This window comes from Haliotis rubra, unplaced genomic scaffold (assembly GCF_003918875.1).
Source record: "Haliotis rubra isolate DU_JTF1 unplaced genomic scaffold, ASM391887v1 Scf1805, whole genome shotgun sequence".
Classification (NCBI taxonomy): Eukaryota; Metazoa; Mollusca; class Gastropoda; order Lepetellida; family Haliotidae; genus Haliotis; species Haliotis rubra.
In genome coordinates this window covers 8,397-28,010 of record NW_025765787.1, presented here as the reverse complement: position 1 = coordinate 28,010, position 19,614 = coordinate 8,397, and the positions used below count along the sequence as shown (strand labels likewise).

Sequence of the window (19,614 nt, the reverse complement as noted above, 5' to 3'; positions counted from 1 at the left end):
TCGAGGCAATCCACGGGTCTGTCTGCGAACTCAAATGGTCCTTTATCAACTGATCATATTCTACGTTTGTTTTGATCTTGCCTTGCATGTCATGACGCTCGGAAGTGTACACAATGAAAGAAGGTAGTATTTCGCACATATTTCGTATAAATCTAACTGTTTGACATGGGAAGAAGGACCCAAACCGCATAGGTCTTCAATCACAGATATGGAAAGTAATCCTTTGGTTGGTGTCCTTGCTAAATGGTGTCAGAGTTTGTATGTGCAAAGTTGGCAAAACTTGTAAAATGTCTAATCTTAGGCTATTGTTCTGATAATGATAACAATTTCAAGTAGTTTCTAATACACTAATATTAGAGGATGTACCCAGTTTACATCTGTCTCCACCCCAACCAGGTTTACATGTACACTCAATGAAGCCGTCTTTAACTTCACATGTTCCTTCATTCAGGCATGGGTTGTTGTCACAGGAAACTTTCATAAATACAAAGTTTACTCATTTTAAATAATGCATGATAGCTGGTATTTATGTAATAAACCTGCAATAGTTACATAGCGTGCTGAATGAAACATGTTTAACATTCAATTTTCAGAACCCAAAGCAAGCTCCATTGATAATATCAAATGTATTCCTGACACCAATAATGTTAAACATATTATAAGGATTTGTGTTTTACTCAGGTCACATAAATAACGTGAAAACGGAACGCTATTATTATTAGTGAGATCTATGCTCCATATATATAGAGTAACATAGGTGACATAATACCTGTAGCCATGTACATAGATACCTGCAAGGAATTGCAGACAACAGAACATCAGGTCGCCTTGCATCAGAGCAAAAATAAATTGTGTTCCGCCTTAAAAGCTGTGTTTTGATAGTAAGTCGTTGTCAAGTGAATTCAAAAGTAAATTAAATTACATTGTTGGTGCCAGATCCCATGGGAACAGAGCCTTGGTAAATATCGCATCATTCATGCAGTTAGAGTAAGCTAGCAAGAAACGCGTACGGCTATTTGATCAAACACGTCGGCGGGCAGAAATAGTGCGTTGCTATTTGTGTATCACATGTATCAGCAATGATCACGGGGATCGGTTCCATCGCTAATAAATAATATGTATTGTTTAAAATGGCGTGAGAGAAACGCATGATATTACGGAAGATTTTCACTTCGGGGAACAAATATTCTTTCTTAGCATGTACGCATGTGGGGTATGCATTTGTAATTATATGCACTTGTACATTGTATATAATAGTTATCATCTTAATTATCGCTATTATCATCAGAATTAAACTGCAGATGGATGTCTTAAGCCCTGTCCACACGAAGTCATAAAAATGCACACATACAAACAACAGAAATTATCTGATAATATTTGCATCTTCACCGAATGTTTCCTCCCCATCCAGGTACACGTACACATTCAGCCAGAACCTTGAAGTTCCTATTTGCATGTTTGATACCTATATTAGGAATGCAGTACATGCCCTCAGAAATACACATCAAAATCATTTCTATGTATATGTTAAAGGATAAATACTGACACTATTTGTGTTTTATATGTATTACATTCTTGTACTATACGAATGCAAGCCACGGTACGTACAAATCACTTAAAAGTGAATTACTCTCGGCAAAAGATACATTTTTTATAAGTAAACTGTAGATATGCAGAACTCATGACGGACGCAAATTAACAAACTAGTAGAAGGTAGTCTGAAAAATGTTACCGTCTTGACATCTGTTCCAGCCAAGCCACCTAACACACGTGCAGACAATTGAGCCAGTGCCATCTGCACGTTCAAATCGTTCAGGCATGGATTGGTGATTTTTGGGACACTTTAAAAGACATAAAACGTTATACACAGTTTTGGTGATCCACTAAATGCATCTTGATCAGCTTTTACGTCTGTGTTGAAATTTTATGATGTCAGCTTATCGGGGATTGTCAAGTGTATGTTATTACAAAGAAGTTTGTTCCCTTTGCTGAAGGCCATATTTCTACCGGGATGGATTGGTCACGATTTCGCCGAAGTCAATTATTTGGACGCGGACTGTTGGGGGTCACAACAGGGGTTTCATCATGGTATTAAATACTGAAGCGGTAACTGCCCGGAACTTGAAATTCACCTTGCATGTTTGATGCTTATATTCCGGCATGCATATGTTGCTGATACTTATATTCAAACATACACATGTTTGATATTTATATTCAAAACATACACATGTTTGATGCTTATATTCAGAGCATGGCGTAATATATGAAGTCCTTTAATGTGGATGGCACGGGCGTTGGTAGCAGTAACTTATTTATAAATAATTACTTTCGGCAAGATCCATTTTAGAACCTAACTATGTAAATATTTCATCCAAAGTGCCAGTCCCCATCACGGGTGCAAATTAACATACAGTAGAGATGAAACAATACTGATAATGTTACCAAGCCGCTACGCATCAATACCATCCCGGCCAGGCGCACACGTGCGAGACAATCTTGCTGCTGTCGGCTGCGCACGTCCTTCATTCAGGCATGGATTGTTTTGCGGGCGCTTTAAAGGCATTTGCTCAAGAGATCAAACGCATGCAAAGTTTTGGTGCATGCATTGAAAATGCATCTTTGGTGAAGGCTTTAAAGTCTGTTATCAAATGTTGTGATGTAAACTTATTCGAGGGATTGATAAAAATTATGTTTATTACAAATGTTTTCTGCCCTTGCTGAAGATACATGTTCTGCAGGATGGTTGATCGTTTCGCGGGAGGTCAATTATTTGGACACTTTGACTGTTAAAAGGTTCACAACAGGGGTTTCATCATGTTATTAAATACTGAAGCAGTAACTTACCCGGAACTTGAAATTGCGCATGTTTGAATAGCGCCATTCCAAACATGCATATGTTGATACTTATGTTCAAAAGCATACACATGTTTTGATATTTATATTCCGACATACATGATGAAATACTTATATTCAGAAACATAAAGCGTGTATATTCGAGTATACAATATGGATGTACATATTGTAACTTTAACTTACGCCGTGATTCGCTCAGCAAAGAGATCCATTTTTAGAACTAACCTTAGTAAATATTTCATCAAAAGATTTTTGCAGTCCCATCACCGGGTGCAAATTAACATACGGTAAGGAATAGTAATCTGATAATGTTACCATCTTCGCGTGTCATCCATCAACCAGGCGCGCACGATGCGAACAAAATGTGCTGCTACATCGGCTGCACACGTCCCTTCATTCAGGCATGGATTGTTTTGCAGGACACTTTAAAAAGACATTGTTTTCAAAATCCAAAACATGCGAAGTTTTCAGTGATACATTAAATGCATCTTGATAAAACTTTACGTCTGTTATCCAAATCATTACTCAATGCCAGCTTGTCAGGGACATTCAAATTATGTTATTACACACAAATGTTTGCTACCCTTGCTGAAGAGCCATATTTCTGCTGGGATAGTTGATCGTTTCGAGGGAGTCAAGTGATTGGACGCTGACTGCTTGAAAATTCGCAACAAGGGTTTCATCATGTAATTTGTTACTAAAACAGTAACTACCGGAACTTGAAATTCACCTTGCATGTTTGATACTTATATTCAGGCATGCACATGTTTGATACTTATGTTTAAACATACACATGTTGAGTACTTATATTCAAACATACACATGTTTGACACTTATATTCAAACATACTCATGTTTTGATGCTCATATTTGAAACTTAAACATGTATGGTGTATACAATATGGATGGACATATATTATTGTAGTAAACGAGTTTATACAACTGACTATATATGAGTAAAACTCAGCAAAGATCCATTTTGGGAACTTAACACCAAATATTTTCATCCAAAAGTGCAATCCCATCACGGGTGCAAATTAACAGACAGTAGAGCAAGTAATCTGATAATGTTGCCATCTTCACACGTGTCTCCGTCAACCAGGCGCACGATGCGAACAATGTTGCTACTGTCGACTGCGCACGTCCCTTCATTTCAGGCATGGATTGTTTTTGCAGGACACTTTAAAAAAGACATTACTTTCAGAAGTAAACGCATGCAAAGTTTTGGTGATACGATAAATGCATCTTGATAAAACTTTACGTCTGTTATCTAAATGTTATGATGTCAGCTTGTCAGGGATTGGCAAATTATGTTATTACAAAATGTTTGCTTCACTTGCTTACTTTGAGAGCCTTCTGCAGGATGGTTGATCGTTCGAGGGGTCAAGTAATTGGACCACTGACTGGTTAAGGGTCGCAACAGAAGGAACATCATGTAATTTGATACTGAAACAGTAACTACCGGAACAGGGGATTCACTTTGCACGTTTTAATACCTCATGTTGAAGCATTCATGTATTAATACGCGATAATGGATGCATTCTTTGTGGTTAACGATTGTACACAACTTATTTAAAATAATTGAGCACAGCAAAGGTCCACTTTAGAAGTTAAGCTGTGGCTGTACACCATAAAACACCTGCGATTATCACGGTTGCGGAATTAACAAACAGCAGAGAGTAAACTGAAGCCAATGTTACCATCTTTGCGATGTCTCCATCCCAGCCAGATGCGCACATGCACATTCAAATGAGTCGCCCGACCCAGCTGAACAGGTTCCTCCATTTTTGCATGGATCACCGGTACAGACGGTACCTAAATATTGCATGTTTAAAGATAATTCAAGGCTATCTTGTAAAAGAAATATAGCACAAGATGGAAAAATCAACCTTTAAGAGTCACGGATACTGGAGGCGAGTCGCCCGTGATCAACATTTACCCTTATTGTTCTGTTGATACGTGGAAGGAAAATGCATTTAATGCATAAGATCCAGATCGCGACAGTATTGATCGTTGTTTTGCAAAACTTACTTGCTATACACTGGCTGCTGAACATCACCACAATCGTGATCAACCCTGTAAACATATATTGGTGTAATATTTGAATTATTTAACTTTCATTAGCAAAACATCATAATGGCCTCTGCAAAGTTTAATTTTAACTGCTCGAGCCTCACAGAGTATTGTAATCATCTGGACGAAATCTACACTAAAATAGAGATGGAACATTCTTTGACATGACAAGATATATACAGAGGATACAACTGACGCACTTCTTCAAAGACATGATAACACTTGTTAATTCGTGATGAATGCTTACCCACGTTACACGAGACTTCATACTGACAAACCCATCTTCTTGCTGCCAGTGGCTATTGTTGTGACCATAGCTCGTTCCTTATATGTGAAGTGCAAATACTTACATCTACTTCAGTACAACACATCTGATTGGAGGGAGTGTAGTTGAGAAAGCTGGCGTATATTGAGTCAATGTTTTGTCACACTGCAATGTTACATAAGTTGCGGTTTCTGTTGGTAACAACAGTCAGGCTTATGTCTTTAACGGCATATATCTTGTCTGAAATACCAATGTCAGTGAGAGACGCGACTCAAAGCAGTTGCTAATGATTTGGACTGCAAGTGGAAATACCGCCTTTACTTCGACCTTTATTGACGAGTTAGAGACGATACAGCAGCTAAGCCTGCTACACGAAGCTATCCTGATGTCTCTCCTTCATCATACCATAACTTTGTTTCCATTTCAAATCTTGAATGTATTCTTTGTAGTAGACCAAATATCTGCTTGTGAGTGTAAACGTGTTATATATATGTTAGGAACCACGATGTCAGAGTCGTTTAGAGTGGCACTGAGAAGGAATACTTTTCATAATCGCACGTCATTTCCTAAAGTTGTCAACAAAATTTTTGTCTTGCCTTTAAGATGGAGTGAATTCTGTCAAAGGTACCGAAGAACAATATATACCGATTGATGACGTGTACGGACACCTTTGGGATACTAATTACCTGTTCATGTGAAACTAAAAGATTTCATAACTTAACATATCGGCTGACGGTGAGTGCCGTCACGGGAGAAATAAAGCATGAACATTACTTATAACGCACAGCCTGTTATCATATTGAACAATCTCTCAACAATGTAACATCTGCTTTTGTGCAGCATCATGAAATGCCTGTGAACAAAGCTGTCTGTAAAAGGCAGGTGGCATCGATGTACGTTTACATGATGTTACAAGCGTTTTGTATGTCTTTCGAGAGGAAATGCATTGAATCTTTAACAAAAAATCTGAACTGGAAATATCATTACGAGTCAACGTCTGTCTATTCTCAGCATCACTTGTTTATTGGCCTTTTCACTCATGTGGTACATGTCATCATTGGTATGGCGAAGACCCTTAGTAAGACGTATCATAACCCTATCCTCCACAGGAGGTCCCAGTTGTTGAATATGTCTTGGCTCATGGTGCCTAACTATGCTTATTTGTGGTATGTTTCCCAGACAAAATGTCAACATTAAAGTACCGAGCAAAGTGGTAAAAACAGGTGGAGTATATGGTTGTCCAAGATGATGAATGTGTTTGTGCCCTCGAATATATTTCAAACCTAGAAGTTGTTGAAGTACTGGTACCCAATGCCTACAGACGTATGTTGGAAAGCCAGTAAGCGGTTTATGAAGGTGCAAGCATTTAAAGACAAAGACAAACAAATCATTTGTCGGTGACTATTAATCATGCCAAAAAGCTATATGAGTTCTTTTAATACTCAACAATTGTCAAATATTTGGCTAATTGATAACTATGTTTAATGTTTATAGGAAGGTTAAAACATCATTGAAAAAGATGCATTTGAACGGGATTTGGTTGACATTTAAGTGTCTCCATCTAATGTTCGGTACAGGTCCAAGATCAACCATTAACGATGAAACATCAGAAAACATTTGTTTAAATTGATGGTGTCGGATGGTGACCTTTAAAAGTTGAAAATAAAACATTATGACGTGTAGAACTTTGCTGCTTATTGATTTGAGATTCAACATGATATTTATTAATTTTGTTCAGATACTTTCCACGATTCATACAACAGATTTACTGCAGATATGTCTTACAAAGTTTTGCAAATGCGTGTGTGGTTCATATTGATATACATTGTATATGTTAAGAATATCAAGTGTTACTGAGAGGATATACTCAATACACCAAGATCATATTAATTTTCATCTGTTGCATTCTCGGAGGTCATTGTTATAAGTAAAGGAAGCCATGTTGCTGTAACAATACAATGTAGTTTTCAACTATGAACATAAGTAAATGGAGTTTACATGAACACGATATAGCTACATTTCCACAGAAATGATGGCTCTATTCGTGCAAATGTACGCGACTGTAATAAAATACATATGCTGGTAATAGAGACAATTCAATTTTGTTTTAAGCTATTAGTAGAGTACAAGAAGTCCAGTAAGAGATAGCTTCATGAAACTGTGCTTGGACCAGCATTGCGTACGTGACTGAAACACTGGTTAGTGCAGACTCAGGGTCAAGGCATTGAGGTTGCACTTCAAGCATGAACCAAAATAAACTATTGTCAAGAACAAAAAGTGCATCGTTCAAATTGCAGTGAAACGAGTACAGGCCTTAGTTTGATAATACCATGGGATTTATCCGTTTTGATAATGAGTGGTGAGTGAGTGGGGTTAATATTGACCATTGAGACGTGTTTACGTATGTTGAAGTGGGATATATATATAAAACCACCAATGAGCAGAAGGACAGTAAAACAACTAAGAATATCACAATTTCAGCTAAAACTAGTATGGAGTTGAAGCAGAGTAGCACTATTTGAACAATACAATATAAAAAACAAACTATGAATCATAACTTGCCCCACAGAGGTAGATCACCAAACTAAGGACCATGGGGACCCATGAGTACCTTGGCTATATGGACCCTAGTTGGTTACACCATCACTCTTCTGCTGCCGATTGTAGAAATATTTAGCTACAATTAAGAGCGAAATGCGATGAAGAGCTCGCAACTGGGTTTGGAGGTACAAGGCATTATGGGACTGACTGAATTTTTGCGGTGGCTTTGGCATGGGGTTGCGTGACTGATCTGTGCGTTCAGTTTCGACTTACAATCATGACGTTTCGCAGATGTGTTTGGCAAATTTCGAATTTTAAAACCGTAGTAAATGGGGACTTTGTGATGTTGGTAAGATCGCTGAAGCTGGTTCGGGTTCGATAGATGTCTGGTGATTGGGTACTCATGCTGGTCAAGGCGGGGCGTTGGGTTGGATTCTCTGGGATTACCAAAGAGCGGAGGATGCTCGACTTCGGCGGATGTGCGTACGTGATGTTTGATGGGCGTCGTCGGTGGTATATTCGAATCTGGATGGCCATTTGGTGGTGGCGACTGGGTAACGGACGGTACTGGCGGTTTGGGATCAGCAAAGGATCGTGGAACACGAAATGCCGTGACGGCGGGCGATGATGGCCAGTAGCAGAATCATTGCTCATGCTGCTATCGAAAGTTTGGAAGCTCACGCCGTATTTATGGGAATGAACATGCCAGCTGGAGACCAGCTGAAGCGGATGGTGCTGCGGGTTTCAGTTGAAGTTCCAGATTGACGGAAGAAATTCGTCAGCTTCAACGCAGCAACAACATATCGCAGCTATAGTGGTCGCTTTAAACAGAATCTGAAAGCACGATGAGCAGCAATAACGATCTACTAACTCATCCATCATCTTCATTGAACCGTCCGGCATTCAATTTGCAATGACCGTCGCGAATATCTTCAATCGACTCTTTCTTCTCTCATTAGCTACATTAGCTCATCATCAAATCAATCTTAAAATGGTTCTGAAATATCAATAATCCCTATGAGAAACTCAAACTCCTTCCTCAATTCACATTATGAATTCATCGTCGGGCGGAATAATCGTGGAAGCATTGTCGTGATAGCCGCGCAGGCTCATGCGCGGTTTTACTGACCGAGACCGGTCGCCGTTTTGTCGCGGCGATGATGCCGATAAGCATCGATAACTGCTGACTTTGCTGTTGTGCTCCATCTGCAAAGATGGCATATTCCCAATCAATATGAAGGATTTTGTATGAGATATACATTTGGTATTGATTTTTAAAATGGTAAGTGGGTAACGGTACAGCAACGACTTATGCTTGATTGAAGACGGTGGCACGGGTGACCGAGCTGACTTTGGCGATATAGAGGTAGCTGTGAAATGACGATGCCACGAAGAACCGTAATCCCAAAACTTTTCAAGATAATTGCTGCCGAATTACGACGTAGCATTCTTCTTTGTGGCAACTGGCATTTTCGCGTCGACGGCAGCTGAAACGGTATCGGCTTTGGGATGCATGCGGTAGCTTGGTTTTCGGCAGAGATACGTGGTCTGGTTTGACGATAACACGCTTCTGTTTGTTGACGTCTGCTGGCTTTGTTTTGCTGTTGACATTATCCCAAATAATATATGTTTTCTCCTTGATTTTGGTTATTATGACCGGACTGTTTTGCGACAAACTGGTGTTTGAGTTTCGCCGCATATTCGCGCAAGCGCAAAACAACCGTTTATATCGCCTGTAACAGCTGTGCCCGTCGGGCCAAAATGACCCGGCTTTCACTCACTCACTCACCTAACCATCGTGCACGAACTATCCCATGACCATCGGCAGGCTGGCATTTTGGTTTTACTTTGCAGCCAGGCCCGACGACCGCTTTTGTCTTTGTTCAACCAGACTATTTGACCATTTGGTGCTTTCATTCCTTGTGACGCGGTCTGCGCTGACACCGGTGTTTCGTATGCGTACGCTGATAGAGAGATAAAACGCGGTTCGTGACTGACTTTTTAACTCGAACGACGCCGTCGTGCGGTTTGGCAGGGCCAATTTGTTCTGTAACGGCGGCGTATTGCTTTGTTGAAGTGACATTGCACTATGAAGCTTTCATCATTTCGTGGAGAAATGGCGCAGCATTAAACGTTTGTGCAACCTGCTATAATTCATGATTAACTTCCTTCTCGTGTTGCTTAACCTGCTTCATGCAAACCTCAACCGATATGCATCCTCCCATCACAGATATGTCCAGCTCATATCTTCTCGGTATTTTACCCAGATATTCTTGGCGCTGCAATAATGCTCGTATGAACCGCAGACGTCTTGCGGCCGTCGTTGGCGAAAATAGTCGTGGGAAGCTCATCTGGTGGCCGGTCTCGAAATTCACTGGCGGCACGATTTCTGTCGCCATGTTGAATTTTCAGCTTTAAAGATACTTTATCGACTGCCATCAGCAACAATGGGCACTGGTGTTTCATCGTTGAAAATGACCGATCTTGGACGGTCACGGAGCCGGCAGATGGTGAAATGTCGGCACCAGAAAATACGACCCACATCATCTTTTACGTGTTTGACTGCTTTCTATAGCGGCCAAACGCCAGTTATCGGTGGCAAAATATTGACGGTATTGATGACCAAAAGAACTGCGCTGGCTTTGGCATCGATCAGCAGTCGCGACATGTGTTTGTTGATAACGATACTTAATCTTTGCCTTCATAGCTGCTGCGGCGCTTCAGCGTAATGGCCTACTGGCCGAAAGGCATTGGTACTATTCAACTGGCAACTTCACAGGTTTGAAGAGCATGACTAGAAGAACAAGCTGCGATAAATCATCACGACGGCTTCGCTTTTGTTTTTACCGCGCCTTTCATTGCCTTAATGTTGACATTTTGTCTGGGGAAAGCGCTGCACAAATCAGCAGCACAGGCACCGTAACCGGGCGCTTATTCGGCAACTGGAGACTTCCTGTGGAATAATTATGACCCGTCTTACTAAGGGTCTTTAATACCAGATGACTGACATCTTCAGCGGTAGTGAACTTATTAAGCAAAGCTGACGAATGAACGGGCGTTGACGTATGATATTTCCGGATTCGGTACTGTTAAAGAAATTCATGCGCATTTCCCTCGAACGCCTGGCGCGTTGTAACATCTGTGAAACGTACATCGATAACCACCACCACGAACGGCTTCGATTCACCAGGCATTCGCCAACGATGCTGAATATTCGACCGAAGAACTGTTGCTTATGACAGGCTTGTAAAAAGATGATATCAAGCTGGTTAAATAACGGCACTCTTTCCCGTGAACGGCGCACTCAATGATAAATGATAATGATGAATTTATGAAATCTTTAATTTCACGTAACGGGCGGCGTGTATCTAAAAGATGTCACGTGCGTCATCGAAAATCGTATGTGTTCGTACCCTGACTTGAAAATTCACTCAATGTAAAGGCGAACAATTTGTTATTTAACTTTAAAGCGACGTGCGTTGCTGGTATTCGCTGCCGGTTGCTTTCAAAACGACGACGCATTGATTCATAACGTTTGCGCTAACGAGCACGGTATTTTGATGCCAGGCCGTCAGGCGTGAACGAAGTTACCGGTGATGAAGGAGAAGAACATCAGGACTTCAGCTGGCGGCGGCAACATCGTCGCTTCGTCAATAAAGATAGAAATGAGCGACGACTTCCCTTGCCGATCAATATCGTCAACAACTGCGCAATCGCGTCTCGCGCAGTAATATTTCGGGCGCAGATACTGTACTGGGCCAAGTAAATGACTGTTGTTACCAACGAAAACACGGCATATCTTGACTTTACAGGTGTGACAACATATTGACTCAAAGACACTCACTACTACTCCCCAATCAAAATATTATTTGTACTGGTAGACCAGCGACTTCACTTCACCATGGAGGCTGAAGCCTTGATGCAACCATGGCGGCGCAGAAGATGAGGACACCATTAAGAACGCCGAAGAAGTGCGTTAACGGCTGTGGGGTAGCGCATTCATCGGTAACGAAGATGACCTCATGTCTTTGGTGATGATTCAGCGGCTCTCTGTTATGATATGTCGAAATTTATCCTTTTGTGAATTGTCCGGGCGATTGTATCTCTTGTGACTCCGGCGGTTAAAGTAAATGCTGTGAGAACAGCCCGCTGATGTTTTGCTTTGTGAGAAAGTTAAACTCTTAATATTACGCAATATTTGATTTCGTCATTCGCATTAGTCTGTATAAATCATCTGAATAACTTTATGCGTCAAATGCATTTTCCTTTCACGCATGTCAGCAAATAAACAGGCGAAATGCGACTACTGACGACATCTCTGTATCTGTTCTAAAGATTTGTTTCCCGTCTTGTCTTATATTTACAGAACCAACGAATTATCTTTGAAGCATGACGATATAAGGTACTGTCTGTGCCGGTAAATCCATTAAAAAATGGAGAATTTGTTCGATTGTCGGCATTCGAATATTGCGTATTACCTGAACGGATAATTTGCGTCGAAGATATTTCGCTTGACCGTTTTCTCTGCTGTTTTGTTGAAATTTGCGCCGCATTGATGGATGGCGAATTTTGATGAAATATTTGGTTTATTCGTGAACGCTGTAATCGAAGTATGCAAATAAAGTTGATATTTTGTCGATTGGCTTCACAGAATATTGTACGTCATATTATTCGTACTAGCCATGAGAGATGTTTGATGCTGGGCGACTAACGTGCCAGAGGTGACTTCGGATTCGGTGATTGTTTCGTATCAATTACATGATGAGCCTGTTGCGACCATAGCGTCGAGGTGTCAATTACCGACTTCGGCTTTCGATCCGGCTATCCTGAAAATATGACCTTCATGAAGGTGGCACGAAGCTGACTAATAACGCTGGTGACAATCTGACAACTTTCGATATCACCCTTCCATTTTGAACAACGAACGTGAAATTTACCATCAGCGAAGATGCGATATGTTATCACCAGCTTTGTAGTTGACGCAACGTGTCTAACGGGGCCGATACTGCGTACTGAACTCGAAGACGTATTGAGTTGCGTAACGGCATTATTCTGCGTTGACGCTTTGATGGTGGTACGTGTCGGTACTATACGATGCTGGGCCAGTTGCTTGCGTGATGGACTGCTTTTGATGATATTTACGGGTTGGTGCCGAAACCAGTTCAACGCTGAAAGTGATAGCATATGAAAGCGAAGTTTGACATGGCTCGTTTGCTACGGCTATTGTGATAAACGTAACCGTACGTGACATGTTTGATGCCAGTGTCGAGCAGCGGTAATAGCGAAGTTTCCGAAGCATGATGACGTGTTTGGAACAAGCCTGAAACGCCACCGATCATCGAGCATAATCGACGACGTACGGTATTTCGGGATGCGTTACTGTTCGCTCAGGCTGCGTGATGACCTGTTGCGACCGCTGACGATAAGTCGATCGGTACTGACCCTCGAGCGATCGGCTTTAACTCTTTGCGAAATAGCGGCGGCGGGGCGGCAACGACTGGCAATGGCATGACGACGTCTGACGGCTTGACGTGGCGTTTTGGATAACGAGCGACCGAAGTTTATCGTGCGTTGTGTGCGACAAAGGCACGCGTGTTTGACGAAAACGTATTTTTAAGTGTCGCAGCAATCATGCGAATGAAAGGACGTTGACGACGGCATTGGCGTGACGCTGACGGATGGTGCGTGAAGATGACGGCATTGTCGAACGCTGCTACTGGCGTGTTGTTGCGCCTGTGAACTGCGCATTGATATTTGCGATTGGTTAAAATGGTCTTTGCTGGCTGTCGTTATAATGGTTACGGCTTATTATGTTGCATCGCTGTGGCAAGCCGTGATTTGTGTTTTGACGAAGTGTCGTGATATGTTGAACAAATATCGAGCGTAATGTTTGAACAGAAAATTATCAACATATTGTTGAATATGAAAATATCCAGAAGCGTAAAAGTATTCGAAGTTCCAGTGGTCCCCTGGCTTCGTATGGCTGTTATTGACCATATTTGGTCGGTAATCCCAATAATGACTTGCTTTAATCAACTGTCACTGATATGACTTCGGGGCGGCAAAGCATTTGGCAACGGCATGGTGACGATGCTGTTTGGTGATGTCGCGGCGATTTGGACGTTTCATAAAAGATATCCGTCATTGCTCTTCATCTTAAGCGCTTTGCATGCGTTCGAGCACACGAAAGCAATATTCTTTTAAAGTGGCGAAAAGCTGTCAGAACCGTGGGTGGGCAGTAACGACATTGTCACGTCGCCATAATTCGATGGACGTGAAGTGGCAATATCGAAAGGTACTTAACTCCTTTTGACCTGTTATTCTGCGCCCGTGATGTTGCTGATGATAACCTGATTGAATAAAATGGTCTTTAACGGCGTCGTTTGCCAATGGTTGCTGCAATGACCAATGTTGCATCCCGTATTGTATTAACAAAGCTTGCGTGTTTTGTTTGACCTTAATCATCGCTGCCGTAAATGTTTAGAGCAGCGGAAGCTGTCGAGCGTGATGACGTGTTTGAAGACCAGTATCGGCATATCGGTGTGGTGTCGACGTAGCGGGCACTAGTTCGGTACTGGCTATCGTTTAATGGTGACCGCGGCGATAAAGTGCGGTACGGGCATGGTGATAACTTTATCGCAATGACGCTGTAAAGGGTGAAACACAACCAATAACGCAGGCGGCAATCTGATAACTGACATCGCCAGAACTTCAATACCGGAAACGTAAAAGGCCGATCATGCGTTATCGAGATCGCCAAACTGTCATGTTTGTCTTTTTAAATTGTCGCAACACCAACTGATCCATCGCTACGAAATGACGAACGTGTGCCGGAAGCGTACCGGCTATTAATACTCGCTGGAAATGACCGTGAGCCGAATGTCGCGTTTATTGGCATTTTTTTCAGGTACTCTGCTGTTTATTGTGCGTCGTCATATTCTGCATATCTGGTTACTGCGTATCTTTACTGATATCGCTTTGACCGGGCACGTCGTGCGACTTGCGGTGAACACGGAAGTAATACCGGCCAGCACCCAGTAGTGTCGGTATTTGTCGCTGGCGTATGCATGGGCGGTGCGATGACATGCTGAACGTATGTGCGTTAATAACGGGTATCGAGCGTAAAATAAAGGCACTTCGAAGATTCTGTTGAGGAATATTACATTACACCGAATGAGCTGTTATTGAAAGATATTGGCATTGTCGGTGGTACTGCGATACGTTTGCCAGCTGATGATGTTTCGTGAGGACGGCGAACATTCGTCTTGCGTTTGTTGCGGATAACGGCGACGGTCAGATGACGACATTGGCGGCGATATTTGGTGCTGCTTATTGCGATGCGCTGCCGTGGCATGTAATGAAAAAATTGTTTGTTCCGGTAATCTTTCACGTGCGGACGCATATTGCCCGTTGCCGAAACATTATTATTGACCCCGACTTCCGTGAGTCATTTACCTATTGATCAATGATACATTTTGTAATCAATGATAAATAACAATCGCGCTGCAACGTGACCGTTTTCGTCATCAAATTATATTAACCATTATCTAATGAACTGTTCTTTCTCTACGAATGATATGTTGCGATTATCGCAATATCGATGATTATCAACGCTGCTTCTCTATTAACTTCACATCGCTTACATTTGTCGTTTTCTTTTCGGCAAAAGACTTTGCCAAATTTCGTAATCTAAACTAATAACATATCGTGAAATTTCGTAATCCCTTATTTGGGAAACCATAAAATCGCGAATTCGCGAAGATTTTCGCGTTATCACTGACTCTGTCAAGGTGCGTAAAACCATGGTTTCGCATTTATTTTATATCAATCACTGTGCCATTTGAAGAGATGATAAAATGTTCCATATGGCTTTGAAATGTTATTTCATTATTCGTATATGGCTTGCATCGGTATCATTTTGCGGATACTTTCTCCGGTGAACAATGATGACTTAACTGCGTGATCGATAACATTATTTACCAGGGAGCTCCTGTTCCCCGTGGGATCTGGCACCAACTGGCTAACGGGCGGTACCTTTTGAATTTCGCCGACTGGCTGACTTTACTATCGAAAATTGCGGCTTTTAAAGGCGGAACTTATTTTATTTTGCTCTGATACGAACGACTGATGTTCTGTTACGTCTGCAATTCACTGCGAGGAACCAATGCGTAACTGCGATGACAAACTTCTTACGTAATGGCTATCGATTACGCCAGTAACGCTGTGATACGGCTCTTTCGCCAACTAACTAATGGCGTTCACGGCCTGCGTGTATTATAATGAACCTGGTAAAAATCGCCATAACCAGGTTTAAAAACCATTGATTGATCGAATACGTTTGTTTCAATGAGACTTGCTGATTCTGAAACCAGTGTTGCATGTTTCATTCGGCATTACTGATAACATTTATTTGCGGGTTTTATTATGAAATGCCGGCACATCATCGACCCGACTGAAATGATGAAGCTTTATTGTTCTGAAAGTTTCCTGGTGCAACCCGATAACGAAATGAACGCTCAATGAGGATTAAAGGAACGGCTTTCGATTGAACATCGAAACTGGTTTGGTGAAGACGGAATAACCAGCTGGTGCATCTCATATTAGTGTATTGAAAACTTTACTGAATTGTTAATGTTAATCGGAACGGCAACCACAAAGATGGGCATTTTACAAAGTTTTATGGCTTTTGCGCATACAAACTCTGACTTTTCGGTAACGGGACTTTCCAACAAGTTGCCTTCCATATCGCAACGTTGGCGTTATGCGGTTTGATCGCTATTTCCCATGTCCAAACTTTGATTGAATGCCCCGCTGCGTATCGATAACTGATACCTTCTTTCATTATTGATACGCTTCCGGCGTCGCTGACCGGAGTGAATCAAAACTGGCGTAGAATATGATCGGTTGATAAAGGACCGTTTGGTTAACGGACGAACCCGTGGTTACTCACGAAGGCATGATAAAACAACAATGGGCAAATGATAAAATTAACTCGAGATCCTGGTTAATAACGTCGGATTGATTTTGGGCTTTCAGCGGTGTTGTCGCTGTTCTTCTGATAAAACAACGAACTACGCCTGATGTATCTACATTAAATATATTCGCTCGTGACATTAGCTGCCTAATGTTTTATGGCCTACGAAGCTAAGTATGCTGTCAATTATCATGCTTGTCGAAGTAGAAAAGAAAACGTAACAAAAGGTTTCACGAAGATTCCGAGATTCTTAATGGTAATGTGATGCTATATTCAGCTTTCTGTCAGTGTCTTTCTTTAACGAAACTTTAGATACCGATTTTATTCAATTCAGCTTCACTGCTTCGAAACTGGCGACGATTTATTGAAACGATAGACTTGGAACGAACGATTATTGCGTCGTATTGATGTCCCGCGAATTATCGGAGAGGAAACACTATGAACTGGTAGCGTACTATAGCGATGAAGTTAACCTGCACGACTTTGAAAAGTAACGAACAGTTTCGTGGTGAACATCGAGAATGCGAAGCGCGATGATAGTTGCATTCGTCGTAACGGTTTTCGCCGTTAGATCGCCATATATTGTATGATGCGGGGCGATATCGACATTCGCGGGAAGCAAAACGAAGCAATTTTTAACGACTCGTCGCCAATATGGCGACGTTGTTCATTAAGCGGATATAACTGTTTGTTGCATCAGAAATTCGCTCATTCGTATTCTTATTTGCGTGGATAAACAAACGAATGCAGAACTTGTGAACAACGAAGCGTTTACCGACAACGACTTTGACGAAACTTGCTCGATGCCAGACATCGTATTAAATTTAACAAATCATTTCGCTTCATGCCGTCGATAAATCTTCTTTACGTACGTAATTCAGGCGACGATGCGATAATCATTTTTGTTCGAAGCTTCAAAATGCTGAATATATCATCAACGATGACGAGCTTTGGGCGCATACGATAAACATCTGTTCTTCGTGTTCCGGGCACAGAGGACATTATGCGACGATATGTGAACATTGACCAATTCAGATTCAATAACTCTTTGATATATAATTATCGCAGCGTTAACGCTATGCGATGCCTTCAGTACGGCATTTTATTGATGACGGCGGCGGTAGTAAACGGCTTTGTTCGTGCGAACATGAAACAGCGACGACTGCATGGGGCATGAACTTCTTCAGCGTTTACGTTCATCGTGCGTGATTCAGACTGTCACCGATCTGAACATTATTTATGAATCGGCATGAGCGGTACATTTTGGTATGCGTGATGACGACGATGTGCCGTTTCTCATTGTCGGCGCGGCATTGGCCAATTCGACGCTGTTATTTTCTCGGTGCTTATCATGACTTTGGGCAGCCTGTTTTGCTTTCCGCGATGATTCTCGAAGTATGAAGGCAGATTCGACATGCAATGTTTTCGGCTGCGTTCGGCTTCTTTCTGGGAAAAGACGGCTGGCCCGACTTTCGAATAATGGCGATGGCTGTTTAACGGTGGGAGAAAGATATGGCGAAACCGGAATCTTTGTTGCGTCGACCGGAATAACGGTGATGACTGACGGCGTGAACATCTGGCATGACCGGTGGTCGAAATGGCGGGTGATCATTTACGTCATGATGGCACTGTGCTGTCTGGTGTTGTGATTTCCATGTTCGAGCATCACCTGTGCTGCAGAGTACGGCAGATGAATTATAAATGAGGCATGAAAAAAAAGAGGCACGAGACGATGTAAATGTGTTGTTTCGTTTTGTGCTCTCAATTTATGCAATTCAAACTTTCGTGTAGAAGGAAGATGTTATTCGCGTTATCACCAAACCTGGTATAACTGGCTGGAAGCGTGTGCCGTGACGTATCTTCGCGACCAGCTACTGATTTCTATTCATCATCAAGGGCAATCTTTGTTTTCGATGAAAGCGTGCGTGAAGCTGGTCGACAGTGAAAAGGTTTTGTTCGCCTGCGAAGGCCTGATTTCATGACCGACGGCGACGGTAACAGTCGATGGGCTGAATATGTTGCTGACGCTGCATTTAAGCGGTAACCGAAACAACGAGCGTGAAGAGACCGGAAAACCTGATAAAAGCGCCTTTGAAACGGATTTTGCGCTCAAAGGCATGTTGCATTTCGCCAGACGCACGACAGATTATTGTTGCGCGCAGCGTCGGCGCGACTTGTCAGTGTTTTTAAACCGCTGGTAACAGTGTTGCTTTGTTCGGCGTGGTAACCTTATCGAGTGCGCATAATTCGCGCTTTGTTGTTGCTGATAACCAGCTGACTTCGGCGAACCGAAGACATTGCTTTGCTGCGAAAGACGTGGTATTTCGTCGCGGAACGACATTGAGCATTTTGGTTGCCTGTTGGTTACGATTGACGGTGGGCCGAAGACGAATATTGTTACGGCCATCATCGTGTCGTTGCAGATAGCGGTGAACGAAGATACGTGACCGAAGATTTTCTGATGACGTGAAATATTCCAGCAACTCGAACTGAATTTGCTCGGCATAAGTATCTGGACACCTGCTCTGTGCTGCTTATCAGTGATTCGATAACGATAAACTTTTCATATTAACTGTACTACCACTGCGAACAAAGATTTATTTCTTCCTGCTTCATTACGCAATGACATGTTACTGACTGACGACGGATATCCCGAAGTGACTTCCGCGACACAGAAGCAAATAATCGCATCTACCTAACTTGTTGACGGTGGTGTCTACCAGTATCGCTACATCAGCATGTATGGTATGATATAACAAATTTGTATCATCATTGCAACGAAATGAAGCGTCAATTTCATCGGCTATTCATCATTTACTCGGCGTCATTTCCACAAAATATTGCCAGAGCAACTGCTGTTGCTAATCAATTAATATCGCCACCTCGACAGATGAATGAGCTGCATCAAC

General features: G+C 42.0%; 1 protein-coding gene across 1 annotated transcript in view; it reads right to left on the bottom strand.

Annotated features, from left to right (window-relative positions):
• Positions 1-532, bottom strand: part of LOC124273461 (delta-like protein C) — a 31,664-nt gene extending 31,132 nt beyond the window's left edge. Inside the window, exon 1 of the mRNA XM_046708736.1 lies at positions 367-532. Within this exon, the coding sequence (XP_046564692.1) occupies positions 367-481 (115 nt within the window). The 5' untranslated portion in view covers positions 482-532. The remainder of the gene's footprint in view (positions 1-366) is intronic.
• Between the last annotated feature and the right edge of the window lie 19,082 nt (positions 533-19,614).